At 37.2% G+C, this 22,806-nt stretch overlaps 1 protein-coding gene across 1 annotated transcript; it reads left to right on the top strand.

The window, feature by feature from the left end:
- The first annotated feature begins 313 nt into the window (after positions 1-313).
- Positions 314-22,228, top strand: LOC145982698 (uncharacterized). The gene is made up of 5 exons (XM_083116062.1): positions 314-459; positions 14,349-14,489; positions 15,694-15,860; positions 19,116-19,294; positions 21,010-22,228. Exons 2-5 carry the CDS (start codon positions 14,357-14,359, stop codon positions 22,061-22,063), a joined length of 1,533 nt encoding a protein of 510 aa, XP_082972188.1. The 5' UTR covers positions 314-459; positions 14,349-14,356; the 3' UTR covers positions 22,064-22,228.
- Positions 22,229-22,806: the final 578 nt, after the last annotated feature.

Raw genomic sequence — 22,806 nt, 5'->3', positions numbered from 1 at the left:
GTAACATGAATCTACTTTGTACGTCGATCTAAGGGAACTAACTCTAGGATTTTGAGATTGGACATTAAAAATTCCTTCCGTTCTTGCACATGAAAAACTGGAAAATTCGTGTGATATTTGTTAACAATTTGAAATTTGTTTTATATGATCAAGATCTCAAGAACTGATTATGTATTTATTTTGACAGGAAAGTTTCGAGGGGAAACTGCAATTTTGACGCAGTGAGTTCACCTCATGCTTTATCGATCTCACGGTAAACCCTGTGGTGAATCATGTGACGTATTCTGGCGCACGATCCATGCGCCAACTCCACATGGACGTTTGTTTTGTCGCCGAGTCTTCTCCTGCCTAAAGCGTAATATCTTGCTTCTGGTAGACGAGCCAACAATCACTGTTACAAATATAGTAAGTGCAGCTGTGCGTGTGCCTTTGTGACATCTTGAACGTACTGTCAAAACGGTAAGTACGTAACTTGTAATTTGTGTCAGAATTGTCCAGTACCATCAAGACAATAGAATCCTGCTGTTGTCACCATCGCACAATCTTAAGCACAATGCATCGCACTGTCAACTTCGCTCATGTAATTAGCACAGCGATGACGTTTGTGCAACAGAAAAACAAGTCGTTGACATTTGTACCTATCTGTGCATGAATGCGTGTATAAACAGTGCACACTAATTTCCGAAAAGCCAAAGCTGTGGTCTACGAAATATATGTGGGTTGATTTTATTGTTTGTTTTCACTTCCCTCCCTTCTTTCCGGCACAAGAGGGGAGGGAGGTGTAAATAGCGGTCGTGTTCTCGTTGCTACTGATAAGTAATTGCTGTGTTTATGCATTCGTTTCTCACAGCCTGTGCCACATCACTGTGCTTATGCGCATTTAAGTTGCGATAGTAATATTATACTTTCGTAGTGAATGCAAAATCTTTACACTATGTCTGAATAATTTTGCCAATAGATATATTTTTTTAATGTTAAAAAAGTATAAGAAATATTTTCGGAGTTCAAGCCCTCTTATAAGAGCTATAATGCTAAAAGGAGTAATGTTTCTCTTTGAATGAATGAATTGAGATTTCATTCATACATAGTCGACCTTGACTTGTCATGGACGTATTCAAAGGTGGGAGTGTGTATGTGCAACACTCCACCTACACCCCTCCACTCTACTTCACGTCAAGAAAAAATACCTCCCTGTCTTTGAGTTAGAGGTTTAAAGTTCACTTTATGCACAGATAGGTTAATCGGGACCAGACGTACAGTTTAAAGTTGGATCCGAACCACTGTGTGCCTCCACCGGGTATCGAACCCGGGACCTCTTGATAACAATGCGACGACATTACCACTAAAGCCTTTGAGTTAGAAAACCATGCGCCACATTTTCACCGACATCTTCCTAATTTACCGAAGAATGGATAATTACCAACTATTCTTCCCTTACACTTTCTCCCTGAATTTTATAATGTTATTTTTCTTTTTTTAATAAAACACCGACAGATGAAAAACTGGCAAACTTCGAAGAAATGTAGTACCTATAACACGTTAAAATCGACATTCATACGGAATAATGAAATCATAAAACATAATTTTTAATAGGGGTGGCGCCAGAAAATGTTGATAGGGTAAAGATGAGTTTTATATACTCGTAATAATAAATTAGGGTGGACAAGTATAAGTAATTTGCTGTGTTTCAAAACCAACTTTTCTCTCCCCCCCCTCTCTTTTCACACTTCCGATTCCCTTCTATCCTTTTCTCCCCTTCACTTTCTTGCCATACATTTCTTGGAATTTTGACAATTATATAGCATTTCAAAATTTAAGGATGGAAGGCGCCTTTATGTCTTCATCTTTTCGTTTCTACAGCTCTTTTTTTATTAACCTCTACTCGTATTTTGGTCGATATATCGACTATCGAATGTAAGGTGCTACTCGTATTTTGGTCGATATATCGACCATGCAGCTGATTACAAAATTCTTGTTTTTTTATTATCTTGATACTTTTCTTTTAGGTCGGAAACACAGTGGGTTAAACGAAGCTTTGGCACGTAATGTTGATGCACCCCCTCCCCCCGACTCCAAAGTTACGTATGGAAGCTGGCGCGAATTTTAAATTCGTGCACTTATTTGAAAAAAAAAATGTTATTACTACGGAACGGAACTTTATGTGCTAAAATACTCAGAAATATATTTTTTTATGTGTCATAAATGTTGAAAATATGTGATAAAAACAGAAAAATATGTGACAAAAACAAAATATTACATGCATTTTAAACAACTGAAATCACTTTCTAAATGCTTACCTCTTAGCGAGCTATTTTTTAGAAGAGTTGCAGTGAATCACCATAGTTTTTTCCAAATTCTCCGCTGTAAATCTGTGACAATTATCTCTAAAATGCATCTTATATTGTGAGAAAGATCGCTCCACTTCACAAGAAACAATTCTTGCAAATTTGAAGCACAAAATGCCACTAACGCTGAAGTTTTCCAAAGCTTCCTCTTCCTCTACTTCAGCTTCCAAAACACGTGCAATTTGGCACAATGTTTGAAAACCTTGATTTTTTTCAAAAAATTCTGTACATTTAGACATTAGCACTTGTGCGTTAGATCCAGTGGCGGGGGTAATATTTTCCCCCAATAGGATCGTAGGCGAGGCGCCAGATGTCTGCCAGCGAGCGTGTTCAAAGACAATACAAACCGAACACTCTCTATATGAAAGAGGTGCGGAAAATAAACATTTTTCCTTCGAGGATTTCGAGGTAGCTGAAGTCAATGAGCGACTTTATGTATTTAAAATGAAAATTCGCAAAATATGTATTTACATACGGAAAACTGGCAAATATGTGTTTTTATGTAAAATAAAATTTGCTGTGCTGACATATAAGACTATGATCAGAATTTTGGCAAAAACGAGGGTCTCTATCTTATCGCAGAAAAAAACATTTATTTACCTAAAGTTCCGTTCCCTAGTTATAACTCGTAGACTATTTGATCAATCTACTTCGGGTAAATTATTTTTGCAGCTAAAACATCAGGGCATGCAACCGTGCTGAAATCAAAGCGTCAAAGCCAATAAGAGGGGTTGGGTGGGCCGCGGCCCCAACTTATAATGAAAAATCATAAAAATGGGGAGTTTGCCTCCTCTTCCTCCACTATTTTGGGAAGGGGAGGCAAACTTTAGCCTTATTTTCAAAGAATGGTCCTTTCTCAACCGAATGAAAGTCATTTTATGTTCCTGGGTGCATTACACTACCGAATATGTGAAAAAAACTCCCCATTTTTATGATTTTTTTCATTGAAAGTTGGGGGCCGCGGCCCACCCGACCCCTCTTATTGAAATCGGGTTCGAAAATTTATGTACTGTGTCTTAAAAACCTAAGAGTAAAACTAAGAGAATCAAAACTAAATTTTTGGATTCAGACTTAACAAAGTTTTGTGGATATCTTTAAGAAGTGAGTATCCTGTACTTTCCGATGAGGCAATAAAGTTGCACATGCCGTTCTCCACCTCATATTTGTGTGAAAAGGGATCCAACCGTCACATTAGTTCGGTGAGTGAAAATAATAAAAAATGCTTTCAATTATTAGAATGTGTGTTTAGTTAGATGTTAGACTAGAGTAAATTAGTCTTTTAAATTGCATATTTACTTTTCTACAATGTAACACCCCTACAAGTAATTCTGGCGGCGCAGTCCCATGAAGGGTAATCCTTCAAGGTGGGTCCAGGACTGAAAAAGATTGAGAACCGCCGAGCTGTAGGCAATTATCGAAAACCAGAAACAGACCACTTGTAAAAAACAAAAGAATAAAAAATTCATAACAACAATGCTGACGAAAGAAGAAAAAAGCTGATCTTTAGGCTCCCGCCAGTACAGAAAAGTATGTACTGTATACCAGTGTTCGGAAGTAACTAGTTACAAGTAACAGTTACTTTCTTGAGAAATTGTACCTGTAACTTTTAAAAGTGAGTAACTGTAACTGAGTTACTTTTTACGATAGAAGTAACGATTTAACAGTTACTTCTACGGTTACTTTTACAGTTACTTTGCGACACTTAAATTGCTATGTAAGTGTCATAAATTATTGGCGATTTAGGACTCAAAGTGAGCCGGGATTTAGTTTCTGCTGCGATATAAAAGCCCATGCTTTGATACATTAATTGCAAACAATATATGAAGAGGAAAAGAGATAGTGGTTGTACTAAATTTGTCTTTTGATGGTGGTCAGTCGGTAGACTTCAGCCAGGTGCCAGGAATTTCAAGGTTTATTGTATGTTTTATCTTTCGTTTGGTAGACCTGAATTCCAAAGCGATAAACTCACCTCGGAAGAGGGGTGGATTTTCCAGAAGCGGGAAGATAAGCCTCTAGGAGGAGAATTCCTTCCTATTGCTGACAGTTTGCCATTGTCAGTTGTGTGCTGTGAAGTGTCTCTTGTTTCTGTAGTTTGTTCCTCTGTGACCTTATAACTTCCCCCTTTGCAAGTAGCATCCTATAGTTTTTTTTCCTTTGCTATAATATTGGATAAAACTGAAACTGCAATATTTCAGTATTTTTACGAAAGAATTCAACGATACTGGTAGTATGAACGAAACTGAAGAAGACGAGAGCTAGCAAGTGCGCATATGAATGGAAAACACTGTAATTGTTTCCACGTGATTTCATTTATCTCAGTTCATGGTAATTTAAAAATGGAAGTAAAACTATTTAAGGTTAGTATTCGCTTATTTATGATTGATTATTCAGCATTTCTGGACATTTTGAAAAAGTAATATATTTTGGTAAGTGCTATTTTCCCATTTTCTTGAAATAACAGCTACGACAGATCTCACCATTATTATTGATACACATAGGCGTAGCTACGGGGTGTGCCGGGTGTGCCTAGGCACACCCTAATGAACTGCTTTATCAAAGAGAATTAAAGACAGATATTTCAATAAGAGAGAAAATAAGCGGCAGTTTGTAAGAAGTTGAAAATGTCATTACTTGGTACAAACGTGTGCATTATCGCTGATGAAACGAGTATCTGTAGTTTTTCGATTTTTTGATGTCATTTGAGAAATAAGATATTTACTGCATTCTACTCTGTACTACAGCGCTTTTCTTCTATACCTGTCACAAGCTGCACGTGTGTAAGAGAGCTTTCTCCAAGCTTACCCAAGTTAAAACTAAATTAAGAGCAACTCAGAAGCAGGATAGATTGGAAGCCCTCCTCTTGCTATTTGTGGAACAGGAAAAAGCTTCGTCTATTGATGTAAATGAAGTTATTGATGAGTTTAAGAATATTGTACATTTTGACAGACGTGTCTTGTTATAGATGACGTGTATTTTGATGTATTTGTTTGCATTTATGAACATTTTGTGTGTGAGTAATTTCTATGCAATTTGATTTTTTCTACTATATATATTCAGAAATTTTCAACACTGTCATTTAGTGAATTGATATTCCTTTACAAACATCAGTGCAGTTAAAGAGCCAAGTGATTGTGTTGCAAAATATGCTATTAAAAAGGTACAAGACCTCATTTTTTTTCTTTGTGCACACCCAAATATAAAGTTCTAGCTACGCCTATGTTGATACAACAGTGAATTACGACACTCAAGTGGCAAACGAAAGAATCAGGAAGACCCTAACGATCATTCTCGCTTGCTTATGTAATCGTCTCAGAGAGAAGGGGTAAGTTTAAAATGCCATTTTCACCTTCATCGATAACGCACAATTATAGGCTACTACATTATATTTTTTTATCATTTTCTGGTCCATAAACACTTGAAATTGTACAACGAATTTATTTCTCCCTGACACGCCTTTTATGCGAAACAGACCTCCCTTCTTAGAATATATTCTACGTGAGTGATTTCTCTCTCTCTCTCTTTATATATATAATATATATATATATATATATATATATATATATATATATATATATATATATATATATATATATATATATATACAGTTTCTAGAATCCTCCCCCCATTCCAATGGACATTCCTTAAGAACAACAATGATAATAAATACAAATGTTTAAGTCACAGTAGCTCAGGTCAAACTTTGTGGCGGAGTGGTTAGCACAACGCACTATATGTCAGGGGTCCCGGAATCTAGTACATTTCGGACATGGATGTTTGTGTTTGTTCCAATGATAATATAGAAAACAGAAAATTGACATAGCCTACGTGGAAATTGAGAAAATGTGAATAACGGGGTATACTACCGCATAGGGGTATTCCTTAAAAAAAGAAAAGTCGTTTGGATGCCTGACAACCATTCGAGAGACCCCGGGTACGATCCTCGGTGGGGGAGAACCGAGATTTTTTCCTTGTTGAAGCGGCTACAGCGCCCACCCAGCGTCGTATAAAGTGGGTATCTGGAGGAAACTCTGGAGGGTAAAGAATGCCAGGGACGTGGTGCTGATCACATCACCCCCACCTTCGTCCATGATCAAGAAAGTTTGGGGCTCTTAACTCCACACCCCCATACGCCTTCATGGCGTTGCGCAAAGCACAGGAGAGCACTTTATTTTGTAATAAATATATATATACGAAGACTTATATGTACCAGTAACATAAGTAAAATATATGTTAGTTTTCATAAAATATTTTATTACAATTAATGATCGGTTTGTGTAATTTGGTTGCAAGAAAATTTTCAGCAGAAAGTAACTGTAAAAGTAAACTTACAGTTACTTTTGAAGTACAGGTAACTGTAACTGAGTTACTTCTTAAAATGAGTAACTGTAACTGTTACTTTTTTTAAGCAAGTAACTGTAAATAATTACCTCTTTAAAAGTAACTTTCCAAACACTGCTGTATACCGGCATCTCTTTCAGTGCTTGCCTGTTACATACAATAATAACGGTCTTACTTCAGTACCTAACATTCAGCGCTCAATATGACGACATGACATAATATGACACTCTAAGGGTTAGTGTTTTCAGTTGAACGTAGGGGATGCTGAAGAGGTGCGCAAGCACCCTCTCGCGCCCCCCTGGCGCCGCCCTTGATTGTTTGATACGTGATTCGTGACTATTAAGTTCCATTAGATTACACAAGTCTAAAAGTTATTTTTCGTACCGTATTTCAAACCCCCCCCCCCCCCCCTTTGGTTAATTGACAATGGTAATTAATGATAGTTGTGACGAAATTATAAAATAGACACGCCGATATTTCAGTGTAGAAACATTTACAGAGGTCGGAATAATTTCGTGCTTAACAACAGGAAGAAATGTGAGAAATACCTTTTTTTAGCGTATTTGTTTGCTTCTTTGTAAACTATATTTCTCTTCCTTGTGACATTGTGGCCTTGGAAACCAATATTCAGGCTATAACGAATTCGCCGATATTGACGGGCACTCCTCCTATTGGCAATCTCACAAGTATGGGGATTATGGCGACAGTGTTGCCGGTGTTGCTGTGTTGCCGCAGCCACCGCACGTTACACCAAAGCAAAAGTTACTGAGCCACCGTTAGTGATTAATACTAGAGCGAAAATTCCACGATAGCGCTAAGAGACACTATTGATTTTAATAGAATTATGTCATTGTTTTCTGTCTGTTTTATGTCATATATATATATATATATATATATATATATATATATATATATATATATATATATATATATATATATATATATATATATAGATATAGATATAGATATATATATAGATATATAGATAGATAGAGAGAGAGAGAGAGAGAGAGAGAAATTTAGTATGGAACACCGCCGTACGCAGGGGAAAGCTGATGAGGTTACAGACCCCTCCGAATTTTTTAGAAAAAAAACAACAAATGAAGGCAGTAAAGAACTCGGGAAAACCCAAAGTGGTAAATGCAAGGCATCCTTAATATGACCTCCGATTACCATTTGTCATTCAAAACTAGGTTAAAATGTTAATTATGTAATAATAAATTGTCTATCCCGCTCCCCCTTGAACGCAGCTAGAGGTATGGGACAATAAATTCGCAAATTGGTTTAATATCAACAGCATTCCCAAGGACAAAAATACATAAATTAGTTTGAGTGGCAGTTACCCACCCACCGCTCGAGCCTCCCTGATTTTTATTAGAGAACAACTTATGTTATAAGGACACAAAAAGCTCCAGTAGTATTTTTATTTCATTTAGCGTCGCTTTTTTCCAACATTTTGTCAAATCGCAACGATGAGGATGAAATTGATGAAGGGGCACTCACAAACAACACCCATGCCCGGGTCGGAATTCGAACCCGGGACCACTGGCATCGTAGTACCCTATTCAAACTAACCACTCTGCCATGGAGGCTACTCGCAAAGAGGAGCCCCCTGCCCGAAATTGTAACCGTGACATTTTTGGGATGTTTCTATACCAAATGTGGTTCATGAAATAATCAGATGGCTATAAATAATAGTTCAAAATTATTTTTTCAACAATGTAGAAACTCATTAAAAACACTAAGAATTAATATTTAATCTGAGAGAATCGAGATTAGCAAAGAACGAAAAACTTAAAAAACAAAACTACTTGAATACTAATGCTTACTTATTTAAAAGCATGTTTCACATAAGCATAGGTGAGACTACAAGCTCTAAAATCCTATTTGTATAAGATGAGAAATCCAGCACAAGTTGAATTTATTTTTGACGAGCAAATGAGAATGTTTATTAATATTTTCCCGTCAAAATCACGTAGGGATGGTAGCGAAAAAAAGGCTTGGTGTCATCTCGTCACAAGTATTTTTTTCTTCATCATCATCGCTGCAATGCAACATTTTGTTTACAACTCCTCTCTCCTTCCTTTCCTTGCTCAAGACAAGGAACCAAATGCTTGCTGATTTCTATGCTCGGAACAGCGTGAGGTGAGATAGATATTACCGATACCTTTCTAAAAAAATCCCTCAATTTGCAATGACGTGTGGGTTCTCTCGACTCTGTCACTCACAGTGGCGTAGCGGCCGCGAGGGCGATGGATTTACAAAACAGAAATCTGGTTCCTAGTAACATATCATGTGACGATGTCTGCGATAATAAGCAGTGGCGTATTGTCTCAGCCGGGGGGGGGGGGGGGGGCGGACAACTTGACATATGGGTCTCCTCCGAAGTGCAGCATTAACTTACTTGCTCACAGATGGCAATCGATAGGAAACTTCTCTCATATCATACCTTTATAGCTACGCAGTTTGTCGAAATGTAGTACAGTTATGAATCAGTTGCTCAACCAGGCTAGGTCTTATTGTTACCCAATACATAAACAACAAACTTGATAATTCATGATCGTAATATTTAAAATGTAACTTCCAACAAAATATTTTCAAGGGGGCCCCAAGCCTCAATATGAAATTGAAATAAGATGTGAGATAAATTTCCCACATTATCCACACCTGTTATGTTTGTTACCCTGCCCCGTGTCAGGGCAACAGTGTTTTTTTTTTCCTTATTGAAATATTTATTAACATGTTAATTAATTAGGTAATTATGTGTATAAAAATATGTATATGTGATAAGTGTATCTCAATTTATTATGCATTTTTAGGTTCGTATATATTCCATGTATAAAACATGTAGTTCTCTGTTCTTGCTTCGTGTTTGGAACGTTCAATGAAAAGGCGGGCAGTTTAGCTGTTAAAGATTCAAAATTTTGAAAGAAGGGCCGTTTGCAACATACAGCAACCAAACATATATAAACTCCCAGATGAGAGTAGGGGAAGTCGGCGGTTGGAACTGTGACTTGGAAGGGAGAGGCTGTTTTGCTTCGGTCAGCTCGGATCGGAGGACAGATCTCCCGTAACGGATGCTGTAAGAGATTGGATTGCCGGACAAGCTAGTGCCTTGGTGTCCAATTTACAGGTAAAAGGTACTTTGTACTGGATGGTATTTGGAAGTAATTACGGTGGGTGTTGAGAAATGTACACGTCGGGCGACCTCGCGCCTGTTAAGACGTTTCTTGGAGTAACGCGAGTCTACCTTGTGACAAGCGTACTCCCGATGTAATTCATGAAATGTAAAGCATCCAGGTACAAACAATAGAGATTTCCAACATTAAAATTAGAGTTTTGGTCCTATAACTAGAGAAATGAACGTTCGGATACGACTTGTATATATTCAAATTTTACGTTAATTAAACTTTAGAAAATATCCAACATTTCGGTTTTTAATTTCACAGTTGCTGGACAAGGTAATTTATCCCCCTGATCAAAAAGGTTTCGCAAAGGTTATCCGTTGTCTCTTGGAATTTGTAGTTAATTATATAATTATGTTGACTTGTTGCAACCCACGTGCATTGTCGTACAATGAGATACCCCTAGACAAATCAGAGCCAAGTACGGAGTGAATCGAACCTCGAGTGCGGAGGTAAAGTGTGGGGGGGCCCAGGCAAGTAACATGTTTTACTTCAAAGGGGGCCCAAAAACTCAGGAGATGGAGCCCAGGGGCAATTCTCTCTTTGCCCTTAGGTCCAAAAGCCCTTATTCCGTCATGCTGAGTATACAGCGTAGGTATACAGTGCTCAAAGTGAATATTCCTAGCTGCGAATTTGCTTGTTCGAGGATCCTTATATGGATCAACTTGAAGGCAATGCAGTAGGTGGAGAAGGATGCTCATGCAAATTATTCTAGCTGGAGGAATGCTTTATGATTTTTTCTCCAACACACACTCACACAAGCTCTTCGAGTACTGATGATCTATTAACAAAATGGTGCTTGTTTCATGAAAAAGGCCTTAAGAAATATCAGTGGTATATCGAAAAGAAATGGCATCGTTAAAATTATGAATAATAATATTGGGGCCCATACTAACATCAAAATTAAACACTGTGCCCGTGCAGCAATGAACTTTTTTTTGGGGGGGGGGATCCAGTCCATCCAATTCATTTCATTGAATGACAAATTTTCAGTGAATAAAGTCCCATCGCCACTTTATTATCTATCTCTCAAGACTGGAGTCTGCTGCTATTTCTTCATATAATGACCTGATAATGTTTGGTCACCATTGACAATCTAGAAGCCCGGTTCAACCCCATAACTGAAATGATAAGTTTGCTTGAGTATATAACTCAATATTGGCATTAGAAGTGTAATGTGAGCAACTCTTACCTTGAATCTTGGCCTGGTGCTTGGGGCTGAAAGAGCATCCACCGCAAAGTCCAAAAAAGGAGTGTTTACTATCCTTTAAACAATTTCCCCAGGCAGTATTTTTAAATATGTGTGTATTTTCGAACAAAATATACAAAGGACCGTGAACAAAACATTTAGCTGTGTGAAGCTTCCCCTCCTCCAAAAAGGAATCCTGGCTGTTCCGCGGCGTTGAAGTAAGAGAAAATATTTCTGATCTTCCAGATATTTATCAGAGATTCAGAGCACCCTGATTTAGTTTCGAGAAACTACTACACTGATATACAGGGTGATTCAGAAAGGACTTTACAACTTTGAAAGCAAATAGAAATTTATTCAGATAACTTACAGAGTCGGTTGAGGTGTCATTGCAAAGCAAAACACATCAAGTTTGTCATACAACATTCATGATGGGCCGATGTGGCTACCATTTGTAATGCGGCATACATCCCACCTGAAGTCGATTTGATTCCAGACTTTCCAGGCGCCAGTTCTACAGCGGCGGCGTTAATTTGAAGTCTCAACTCAGCACAGCAAGATCAGCAGGTAAAGGTGGTACAAAAACCCGATATTTATACCGCGTTTGTTACAACCTGTCCCGCTACCCACGCGGCACTGCCGCTGCAGACCACGTGAACTCCGTGTTGGGGGAAGCCGAATACAGGCTGTGATTAAAATAGGCGGGAATGCACAAATATTCCCCTTCCTGAATGTTCCAGCTAAGATGACACCAAACACAAAAATGACACAAGCAAATATCACCAGAATAAATTCCATTCTGGATATTTTAAAACGCACACTAATCAGCACAATGCTTACAAAACAAGCTTCTTCAACAAGACACAAACAAAACACGTGAGTTAGACTGCAACGTGGCAACAACGTCTACGTAAGCGCCTCTCTTCTGCCTTCCATTCGCTCCTCGCTGCCCAGCAGACGACTTTTTCCTCGTTTCTCATTGGCACCGAAACTGTTGCGCAATCGCTAGCACGGAAAATGGGACAGGTTCGAACAAACGCGGTTATAATGAAACCCCACAAGAAAAATGTAGCAGGATCAAATCTGGGAAGTGAGGTGGTCATGCAACCAGTCTCAACGAAGGTTTGCCACCAAGAGTAAATTGTAGGCCTACTAGGAGGCACCTTACGATACTCCGTACAAAACTTACATTGCTGATTGCATCTCGTGAAACCAAAACACACAGCGACCACGTTCCGCACCAGTAAAAGTAGCCATTTTCAAGAACAATGCTAACAGCACTACTGGTGGGTGAGTTCGGTACTAATGGACTACATGAGTCAAAACCTGATGTGTTTTGCTTTGCAATGGCACCTCAACCGACTCTGTAAGTTATCTGCATAAATTTATATATGCTTTCCAAGTTGTAAAGTCCTTTTTGAATTACCCTTTATAGGCTAAGTCGATGACAAAAAATTGGAAGGCAGAGTATTTGCGGCAAAGGTTAATTTATTTTACAACTCGCAGGGAGGAGGGGGAAAGCTAACTATTGTGCGTCCATCCATCCCACTCTGGCATCATCTCGATATATATATATATATATATTTTCTTCACTAAAGAGGCCCCTAATATTTTACCTGCAGGGGTGCCCCCAGAGAAGTGCGCTACGCCACTGGTCACACAACAAGGAATGGAAAGGGATTGAAACACTATATGATGAAGAAGAAAGTCAGCGCATGCCTGTAGGTACTATATCTCAATTTTTTGTGCGAAGCGAGCCCGAAATCCCACTGATCCAAGCTTTCTCTACTCGCCACTGAAAACAGTGCCACGGAGGTGTGCACTTCGAAAAGTTGCTCATGCGTCTCATACATTCGACAAGAGAGAAACTCAGAAACAGGTAAATGAAAGGTGGTGTGGCCCGGGAACATTTGATGTTTTGAAGAAATGGCATTCAATGAATAAATATAATAAAGAAATAATTGTATTACACATTCATTTGGGTGTGCAGCAACCACTACTGACTGGACATATGTGCAAAGCTGCACAATGTCTGCTGGACCGTTCCTATGGAGTGACCACAAGGAAAAGAAGCTTCGGCGAAAAGTCTCCATGCACCTATCCCTTCCTCCATTCAGCTCGGGCCATACGGAAGCATCATCCTCTCTCTCCCTCCCCTCCACATGGGAGTATGGTGCACAGGTTTTTTTTTTGCTTGTGGTTCCACTATAGGGTGACCAACTTTTGACCATGAATTTATGGGAGATTTAGCTCAGACAAATTTTGCGCATGTTCATGGAATGAATAATCACAAGAATTCAACATGTTGGTTACAATACAGAAAAAAAATTACAAATTTGCATGTTTCTTAGTCCTGGCCTATATGCATTTGTTCACTAATGCTGCAGAACCAAGCATTTTTTAAAATTTTGTTCAAATTTCAAAAACTCTTCACAATTAATTGCTTTATACAGTTCACCAAACACCTATTATATTGGATGAATTGAATCTTCATAGTTAACGAAATATACAGAAAATATAATGCCAATACAGGAACTGGGAGTATAATAATAATAAAAAGGCCTTAATGTGAGAGAATTGGTCACCCCAAAATTATGTTAAATTCACCCCGAATATTTTATCACCACAATTATAGGATAAAAGGTATATCTTCAGCTTCTCACCAAAAGAGCATATGACAGGAGGAGGCTGTGTCAGCAAAATGGTCCCTGTGTTTGCCAAAGATTGCTGCACCCTGTAAAAAGGGTTAATGGCCTCTTCGTGTTATGGCTTTCTCCCCTTATTGGGACTCTGTATGGTGCAAATAGAATATGTATGCAATGTGGAAGGTTTATATGTACATTGTACAGTCACCAGCAATAAAAATGGGATACTTATTTACTGAATTACTTGCTTCACTGTAATGTGTGTAGTCTATCATTACAGGGATTAGTGAACTCCAATAGCAGGTTCTGTCATTGCCGTAGAATTAGGCAACATGCATAATGTATTGCAGTGAAGCAAGTGTTTCAGGATCTAGATGTCCCACTTTTACTGTCAGTGAATGTACCCGTGTTGCTTGTTGTTAATATTTGTAGTCCTACTAGGAGGTTTTTAGCATGGAAGAGCTTAACATTGCACTGTGAATGGTCAAAAACAAATAGAAAAGGCAATGTAGAAAGTACATAATGAACAAAATCCATGTGACAGCATAGTTGTTGGATGCCAGTAGAGATACTCTTTGCCCTTTTAGGTTAGAATATATCATTGCACATGGATGATCAATTTACAGTATTTAATACTTCATTTCAGGTACGTAAATGTTTTTGCTGCTGAGATCCCCATCGTCATTGTACCAACTCTGTCTCAGAATTCTTGTACCTCGGCTAGAGCAGTTAGGCAAGGATTTCAACTGGGATAATCCACAGAGTACAGGACCTCTTGACCACTTACGTATGTAAACCACTATATATCACTTGTTTCTTAATATTTTTTTTTACAATATAGGTACAAGGGGCATGCTGAAAGTAATGAACAACAATTTTTCATGAACTGAGTTTTGGTTTTAGTAAAGAAAAACATACTACATCATAATCTACAGACTTTACTTTTAAACAAAGTCTCCATTTTTTGCATGCATTTTCCCCACCTTTCTGGAAACTTGAAAATACCCTTACGGTATAACTCCCTTCCAGCTGCTCGCTGATACTGACACACTGCTTTCTGAATGTACTCCCATCATCTGGTAGTGTTGGCCTTGTAACTGTTCCTTCACGAAACCGAGCAGATGATAGTCGGAGGGTGCAATGTCAGGACTGAAGGGAGGGTGAGGCAGAAGATACCACCCCATTTTTGCAAAATCTCTGAAGAAGTTTTTGAGCTGTTTTTTCACTGTACTTTGTGGTCTGCCGTCAATAAACATGGGACCCAGCGGCAACAAATTTTTCGATAGCCTAACCTTGCACTGTGTCCTATCTCAAGTATTGCTGCAATTGTATCCACAATGATCCATCTGTCTTCTTTAATGATGTTGTCACTCTTTTAATGTTGCGTTTCGTGGAGGCAGTTCATGGGCTGATCTTTGATCTCATGTTTAAATCTTTAAAATGTTTTACCTGTCTTCTAACACTGCTACCACCCATGCATACATAACAATATGCAAGTTGAAGTCTATTCTGAATTTCAACAGCCGGAATTCCCTCTTAAACAAGTAATTCAATCACAGCAAGTTGTCAAAACGAAACATCACTGTCAGCCATTTTGAAACAAGTGCCTGCGGTCATGTGATCGAAGCTCATGACATCCCACCTCCTCTACATGTTCAGTAAAGGCTGCATTTTGCAATGATTTACTTCGTTTTGTATTGTGTGCAAAGAAATGCAGACTTTGTATTGATGCATTCAGATTTTTTAAAAAATGTAGTTCATTACTTTCAGTATGCCCCTCGTATTTCTCAGGAGAGAAGATAAAGCTATATCGTGCATACTAAAATGAAAGATTCTGACTGCAGGTGTAAGAAATAATTTTAAAAAAAACAGTTGTTCTCAAGAATAAGATGTGTGTGGTAGATTCATATTTATGGCAAAAACTATATATCATGTAATAATACACATATTGATGCAAGAATGTCATGTAAAATATATACATATCCTTTTAGCTGCAAGCATAGCAGAAGACCTACTAGAAGAAGCAATTTTTCTATGTTGGAAAGATCATTATTTGCCATGGAAAGACTCCTGGAGGATTTTTTTTACACCTCATATCAGATGGGTTCTCATTCAGTGGAGAGAAGATTTGGTGAACTTTGTTAAGGCCAGATGCCATGTAAGTACACCATTTTTTTTTCAAAAAAACTATCTAATCCTTCACAATCAATTGCTTCAAATGTTTATAAATTTATACAAAAAAATGTTCCACAAGTGAGAGAAAAGATACAAAATTTTTAAAACTGGATTATGGATATATTGAAAACTAATTTGTTATATTGTCTTTGAAGCGCTTTCAAGTTTCAAATGTGATTACAACTTTATATTTAGATGATCTGATGAAATGATGCTCACACAGAAATATCCATGTCCTGACCCGAACTGAAATGCAGATCTTATGACAAGATCATGAGTATCGCTCCACATGCTTGGCAAAATAAAAACTTTTCTTTATATAATACACAAATACTTAAAAGCATTTTGTATCCATTTAAATTTTAGATCTCGTTAAGTTTTCATAATCACTGTTGCCATCTTTAATTAGGAATGATATATACTTATTAATTTCCTATTTACCTGGCCCCTTCATTATTCACTACGAGAATTGTGATAAACTCAATGTACATCACTTTAGCAATAATCCTGGAACTGGCAGAAAACACTTAAATGTTTAAGGGTACTTACAGTTAGCTGTTCTTTAACCGTCGCCAATGTTTTAAAGATCTCCTTTCTTCTTTTTCACAGCTCACCAGATGTTACTCAACTACATTGCACATAGCTACAGATTTAGACCTTAAGTGTTGGGAGGGGGTTATCCATGTTTAAAAGTTTTGAAATACTTAAGACCATCGTGTAATGTCCTGTTGGGCATGAACTTATGATCAACTGTATCGATTTCAGTTCGAAGTTTGAGATCTGAAGTGGGATGGCTATCTTGTGGCATTATCATGTCAATATTACATAACATGTCATTTGGAGTGGCATTTATAGGTTTTTCTTTCTTCCCAGTCACAATTTAGGAGCCACCACAGGTCTTTAATTTATTGCATCTTTTCTTTGCAATGTGGAAGCTTCCCTTATGTTGAGAATATTGCTACCTTATCTAATTTGATGGGATGTTCTATTCTCGATTGAGTGTTTGGATGCTGATTCTCGGACTCATCTCACGGATGTCCTCGTCATGTTCTCTCCACCTAGTCTCCATTGTCGTACATGTGCATTAAACATATTCCTTGTTACCTTATCATTTTGCACACATAGGTAATGTGCCAAATTAAGAAGTAACAAACAGTTCCATGCAGAGATACTAGGCAACACCATCATCATCAGTGTTTTTAAAGGCAACAGCCTCTTATTGCGATATCACTGACAAATTGTCACAGGAAAACAGAAGTGAAAACAACATTACTTGTTATATAGGTAGTTTATTCTGTACATTATGTTTCTGGTATGTTTGCTGAAACATTTTCCCATGTTAGTTGTCAAAAAGCCCTATTGTTTTAATATTTATGTTATTTTGTTGGAAAATCCTTTCATTGTTATATCAATTTTTTGAAGCAATCTCTATTTCTTTCAGTCATTGCTGCACAGTTTTTGAGCTCTTAGGAAAAAAAAAATTATTATATTTATTTTAGTGCCGTCATGATATTCAGAATCTTTCTTTAGGTGTAGATACATTTTATGATGAATTCCTGTATGTCACAACATACCTGTATACTGTAGATTTCTTAACTTCCGACTGAAATCTCCCAGGTAATCAATCATAGGCCCACATATAACCAGAGAACAATGTTTTCAAGTGCTACTTTAATCATTTTCAACATGGAGTACACTTGCCAATATTTAAATCTAAATCCACAAATGTGAGAAGAGCTCCTAACACAAGTATTCTTGGTTAACTTGCCAAACAAAATTTGTAACCTCAGAAAAGCAAACTTTTTTTTTTAACAGGGTGTCTACCAATCTGGAAAACCTAAAAGCAGTAGCGTGCGGTGACCATTTAGATAGCCGAAGCACTGAATATATTGCGGCATATTAGTCTTTCACGGGTTCCGCAAAAATGCCTCTCGACACTTAAGTATCCTGGGAATTATGCAAAATTCGAATTTCATGCCGAAGCAGTGCTTCGCTAGCTTACCTTGTATGCACGCCAGTGCCTAAAAGTGTCTTGGAATTTATCCTTTTCTGGAAATATCAACAGTTTTGAGTAGTGCACTAAAAGCAAGTTTTTGAACATAGAATAAAGGAGAAGCAAGGAATTTTAGATTTTTGTGGACAAAGTATACTAGTTTGGTATACTGAGTTGGTGGGAGTTACAGTAGAAATTGCATATTAAATACTCTAGGACAGTGCTTCTCAAACTGTGGTACGTGTACCCCTAGGGGTACATGAACAACTTGAAGGGGGTATGTAATCAACTCTGAGAGAAATGTTGAGGATACTCGCACATCATCTCTGCTGCAGGTGTGTAGGGCAGACTTCAGAAATTTAACACTAAACAGGAAAATAAGGCTGATTTTGTCACTGACACTTATTTTAGTTTCATATGTTTTGAAATAAAATACTCATTCAAAATCTCTACCCATTTCATTCTTTAACTCAAAAACCCACAAACATTTGTTAACGTGTAAAAACACCACGAGTATGACTGGGTATATATTTTTGGCGGAGTTTATAAACACGATGCAATATTACAGCCGGTACCTCCTACCTACTGGCGCCAAAATTGCATGTGCAGTGTTAGATTGTGTGAAGTTAATGTATACGTGAGAAAACCTATGGTAAACATTGTACGTTTAGTTACGATTAAAGGTTACAATGGAAAAAGTTTGAGAACCACTGTTCTAGGAAATTGGGTCAAGTTCTGCACTATTTTCAAGTAGTACAGTAAGTGACTATATAGTATATACATATATAGAATTAATACATATTTTACAAAATTTTACTATGATTATGTATTATTTATGCTACAATTGATGCTATTTTCAAGTAGTACAGTAAGTGGCTATATAGTATATACATATATAGAATTAATACATATTTTACAAAATTTTACTATAATTATGTATTATTTATGATACAATTGATGCATTTTTTTTGCAAAAATAATTTCTATGTTTATCATTAGTCAATATGTGGCAACTAATGCGTTTCCTTTCTTGTTATTACTTGTAACTTGGTTAAATGTGACTCTCGAAGTGTGGTGATTAGCAAAAATCTACCGACATTGTTCTCGAAATTTTTGTTTATATGAAATTGTAGACACCCTGTTTGTAGTAATGCATAATTAGCAAATTTTACTATAATTAAACAAAACTTAAATGTACTGCTAACTGAAAATTTTCAATTAAATCAAGCATGAATTGTTTTACAGAGTTTAAAATACTTGGCAGTGACTGAAGGAGCTGGGCTTACTCCTGTAGCCCTTTCTGCCTTGAGCAAGACTGTTGAAGTAATAGACTGTGACCTTGTGTTTGCCTTACGCCGTCCTCTGTACTTTGAACTGTGGCTGCACGCTAGCCCTGCCTTTTACTACAGAGATGGCCTGCAATGGTTAGTATGAATAGTACACTTCATGGATATCACATTGGTGAATTTTCAAGAGTGGGTAAAAAGTTGCAGGCATAATTTTATTCAAGATATAGATGGAAACATTTCCTTCGGTATTTGTGCCATCAGAAATTCTTGTAGTTTCTTTTTTTTTAGTAGACTACTTTAAACAGAATCATCTCACGTAACACTTGAATTAGCACATTTGACTCCAGAGAAAAAATATATTTATTATGATACAATATGCAAGGTATTCCAAAGTCAGGTTACATAGGAAGTTTCTGACTGAGTGAAGGAAGATGGTGGAGGTGATTTTCCTGAGTGGGTACCATGGTCTCCAGACCTGACATGCATGGATTGTTTCCTTTGGAGTCATTTAAAGGCACTAGTTTACTCAGTTACAATTCAGAACATCTGGCATCTGAACAGAACGCATTGTGCAGACATGATTATGCCAGACGTTCTGCAGAATTGGAAAAGTTGCATGCACAAATGCATTGATGTTCAAGGTGGACGCATTGAAGATATACTATAAATCCCTTTCCAACCTGACTTTTGACTCACCCTGTATAATAATACATTGCTTTGACTTCAGTCTAAACACATTCCAATCAGCGAAAAAAAAAAAATATAAAAAAAACAACTTATTTTTCATTAAAATTAATCTTAATTGTAAGGTGAAAAGTTGTGAAAGAATTGAAATCCTTGAACTGTAAGTTATACAAAACTGTGTTTTTAAAAAGAAATATGGTATGCAGTTTTATTACATATACCTTAAATAGTACACTGTTTGCTATTTATATTGTAATACAATCTATGCTATAAAATTTTTAAGTTAACTAATGCAATATTATGTTTTTTAAAGTAATATCATTTAATGTGTAGAAAATAACGTCCCAATCATGAAAACTGGCAAAATATGCTCCCTCCCCCTATGTAGTTCCAAATTCAATTATGCTTTCTTAGTGTAAATTGCATTTCCGTTGTGTGATAAAATGTAAAAAGAACATTTGAAATAAACTGAATTATTTTTTTAAGCAAAGTTGACAAATATTCGCAGACCTGCAACTCCTGTGTATCGAGGGGAGGGGGAGGTGCATGCAGACTTTTGGTCGAAAAGACTATAGTTGCTGTTATTCTCCTCATTTGTAAAGAAAATTCACGTAGAATTCCCACTGAGCAGGCTAAATTACACTGAGGGGATAAAATGTCCATCTAAGTTCACCTTGCAAAAGTATTGTACCAGATGTTAAAAATAAGTCATTTAGGTTTGATTTACTTCCATGATGGTATAACAATTTAGATCATTAACTTACCCAAATCAGTACTACCAACAATGCCATTACATTGCTTGTCAGGCAGTTTGTAGATAAAACATTTTGCATGTTTTAATGAATTAATACATGTACTTCCGTTAGAACCAGTGAAAACTTTATCGGTGGATTTTTGTAACAAAATATACTGATGGAACAGTGCTACAAGTTCCATCTTACCTGTCAAGAGTGCCAAGGAAACAAAACATTACATGTGAAAAGCAATTTTTTTACATTCATCTATTGCTTGTTCCTTTTGGTAAGAACTTGTTTTGTCTAGCACATGGTGCAAGATATTTTAGTGAATTAATATTCATGTGGAGACTAATTTGAAATATTGTAACCATTAGGGAATTATATTTAAAACTGCACAAATGCCATTTTCTTACAATTTTCTCATTTCAGTCATTTTTCTTCAATACTAAGTGAACCAACTGGATTGAATCCTGAAAAACATCCAGTCGCAAACAAGCTTTGTGAATTATATATGTGTGATGCTCAATTTACGTCTGAAGAACTGCAAACGGTGTTGCTGAATTGCTCAAATGTTGAAGTACTGCGCCACCCTCAACTGGTGAAAGCCTTATACAATCTCCACAGCATTCAGTGGAAATTCAAACCAAAAAAGGCTCCTTGTTATAAACTACGGAACCTTGACATTGATTTCTCTTCATGTGTGTCAGAAGTTGGGGATAATTTTGCAATCGAAGCACTTGAACTTGCGATTGCTGTGTGTCCTTTGGCATGCTGGTTCACGGCGGTACAGGCTCGTTACTCTCCAGTTGGTGCACTGATGCCTCTACTCGGAATGCAACGTCTTGAAGAGCTTAATCTTTTCCCGGATACTTTCGACATCCAGTACTTCCATTCAAGACATCAGTCGCTTTGTGTTCCTAATTTTACAAGATTTATTGTACCTGTTTTGGAAAAGCATGGACAGTCACTTCGAGTACTGCACTTATGCCTTGTGGGTTCTGTAAGAATCGAAGCTATCTCATCTCTATGCCCCAATCTTGAAACACTCGTTCTGCAGTTCTGTTTTTGCACAAGAGAAGATTCCGAAGACGTTGGTAGCAAGAGCCTAAAGGAGCACAACCACCCGTTTCAGAATCTGAAGAAACTCTATATATTTGAGTTTACACCAAACATCTCCACTCAACAAATGGAGTACCTGGTATCTTCCCCTTGTCTACAGCATGTGGTCATTGATTCAATCTATTTCACGGCCAGGGAAGTTGGAGAAGTTGTTCAAAAACGATCCCTACCACATCTTACAGGGCTTTACTTTGTCAAATGTGAAGTTTTGACTGCAGATCATGTCATTGCATTTCTGTCTACTATTCCTGCTCCAAAGTACCTCATAGTTCAATATTGTGACAAAATTGACAAAGAAGCTGGAGAAAGAATTATGAACTACATCAAACAGAAGAACCTATCAGTTTTTGTCTATATTTTGTAGTGAATATATTGTTAATTCTAATATTCATATAACAAACCACAATTTGAATGTCAGCAACATATATGTAACATCTGCTGCACATTTCTGTTACAGCAGCAAGAAAATCACAAATTACAGTTTGGTGCATGCTTGTATATAATGTATCCAGGTACAAATTTTGTTACTGAACTTTATTAAAAAAGGAATATATACTAAGATTTTCTTTCAAGTTTTTGATAACCCCTTCTACTTTATAGACCAAAAGAAAGTGATAAATAGGTACTTATCATTCCTTTATTCACTTTCTGAAACTAAATTCCATGGTGCACATGCCCTTAAGATCTATGTCTGGGACTATGTATAAAGTGGCTTTTCATTGGGTTATGTTCCATTCCCCTTTAGACGTAAACCTTCAGCTATAACTCTCAGATTGTCCTTTCCACACTCATTAAAACCTGTGACTGCCTATATAGCAAAAGTGGTCACCACAAAGTTATCCAAAAACGATTTTTAACCACCTTCATCAATAGCATTGTTTTTGTAACTAAGGTTGGATTTGCTGCGAAAGATGCCAGGACTATTGGCTGGCACTTGGGCTGAGCTGATACCAATACATACGAGGGTCACTATTTATATTTTGAGCCTAACAATGAAAAAACAGGAATTTGGCATTGAAAACTGCTTTATTGTTTTTCGAAGTATTCTCCTTTATGGTCAATACACTTTTGCATTCGTTCGAACCATTTGTCAAAGCAGTTTTTCCA

The sequence above is a fragment of the Lepisma saccharinum genome, unplaced genomic scaffold (assembly GCF_977018435.1).
Source record: "Lepisma saccharinum unplaced genomic scaffold, izLepSacc3.1 HAP1_SCAFFOLD_341, whole genome shotgun sequence".
Classification (NCBI taxonomy): domain Eukaryota; kingdom Metazoa; phylum Arthropoda; class Insecta; order Zygentoma; family Lepismatidae; genus Lepisma; species Lepisma saccharinum.
Note: the sequence above shows the minus strand (reverse complement) of the source record. Positions and strands in the feature narration are given on the sequence as shown.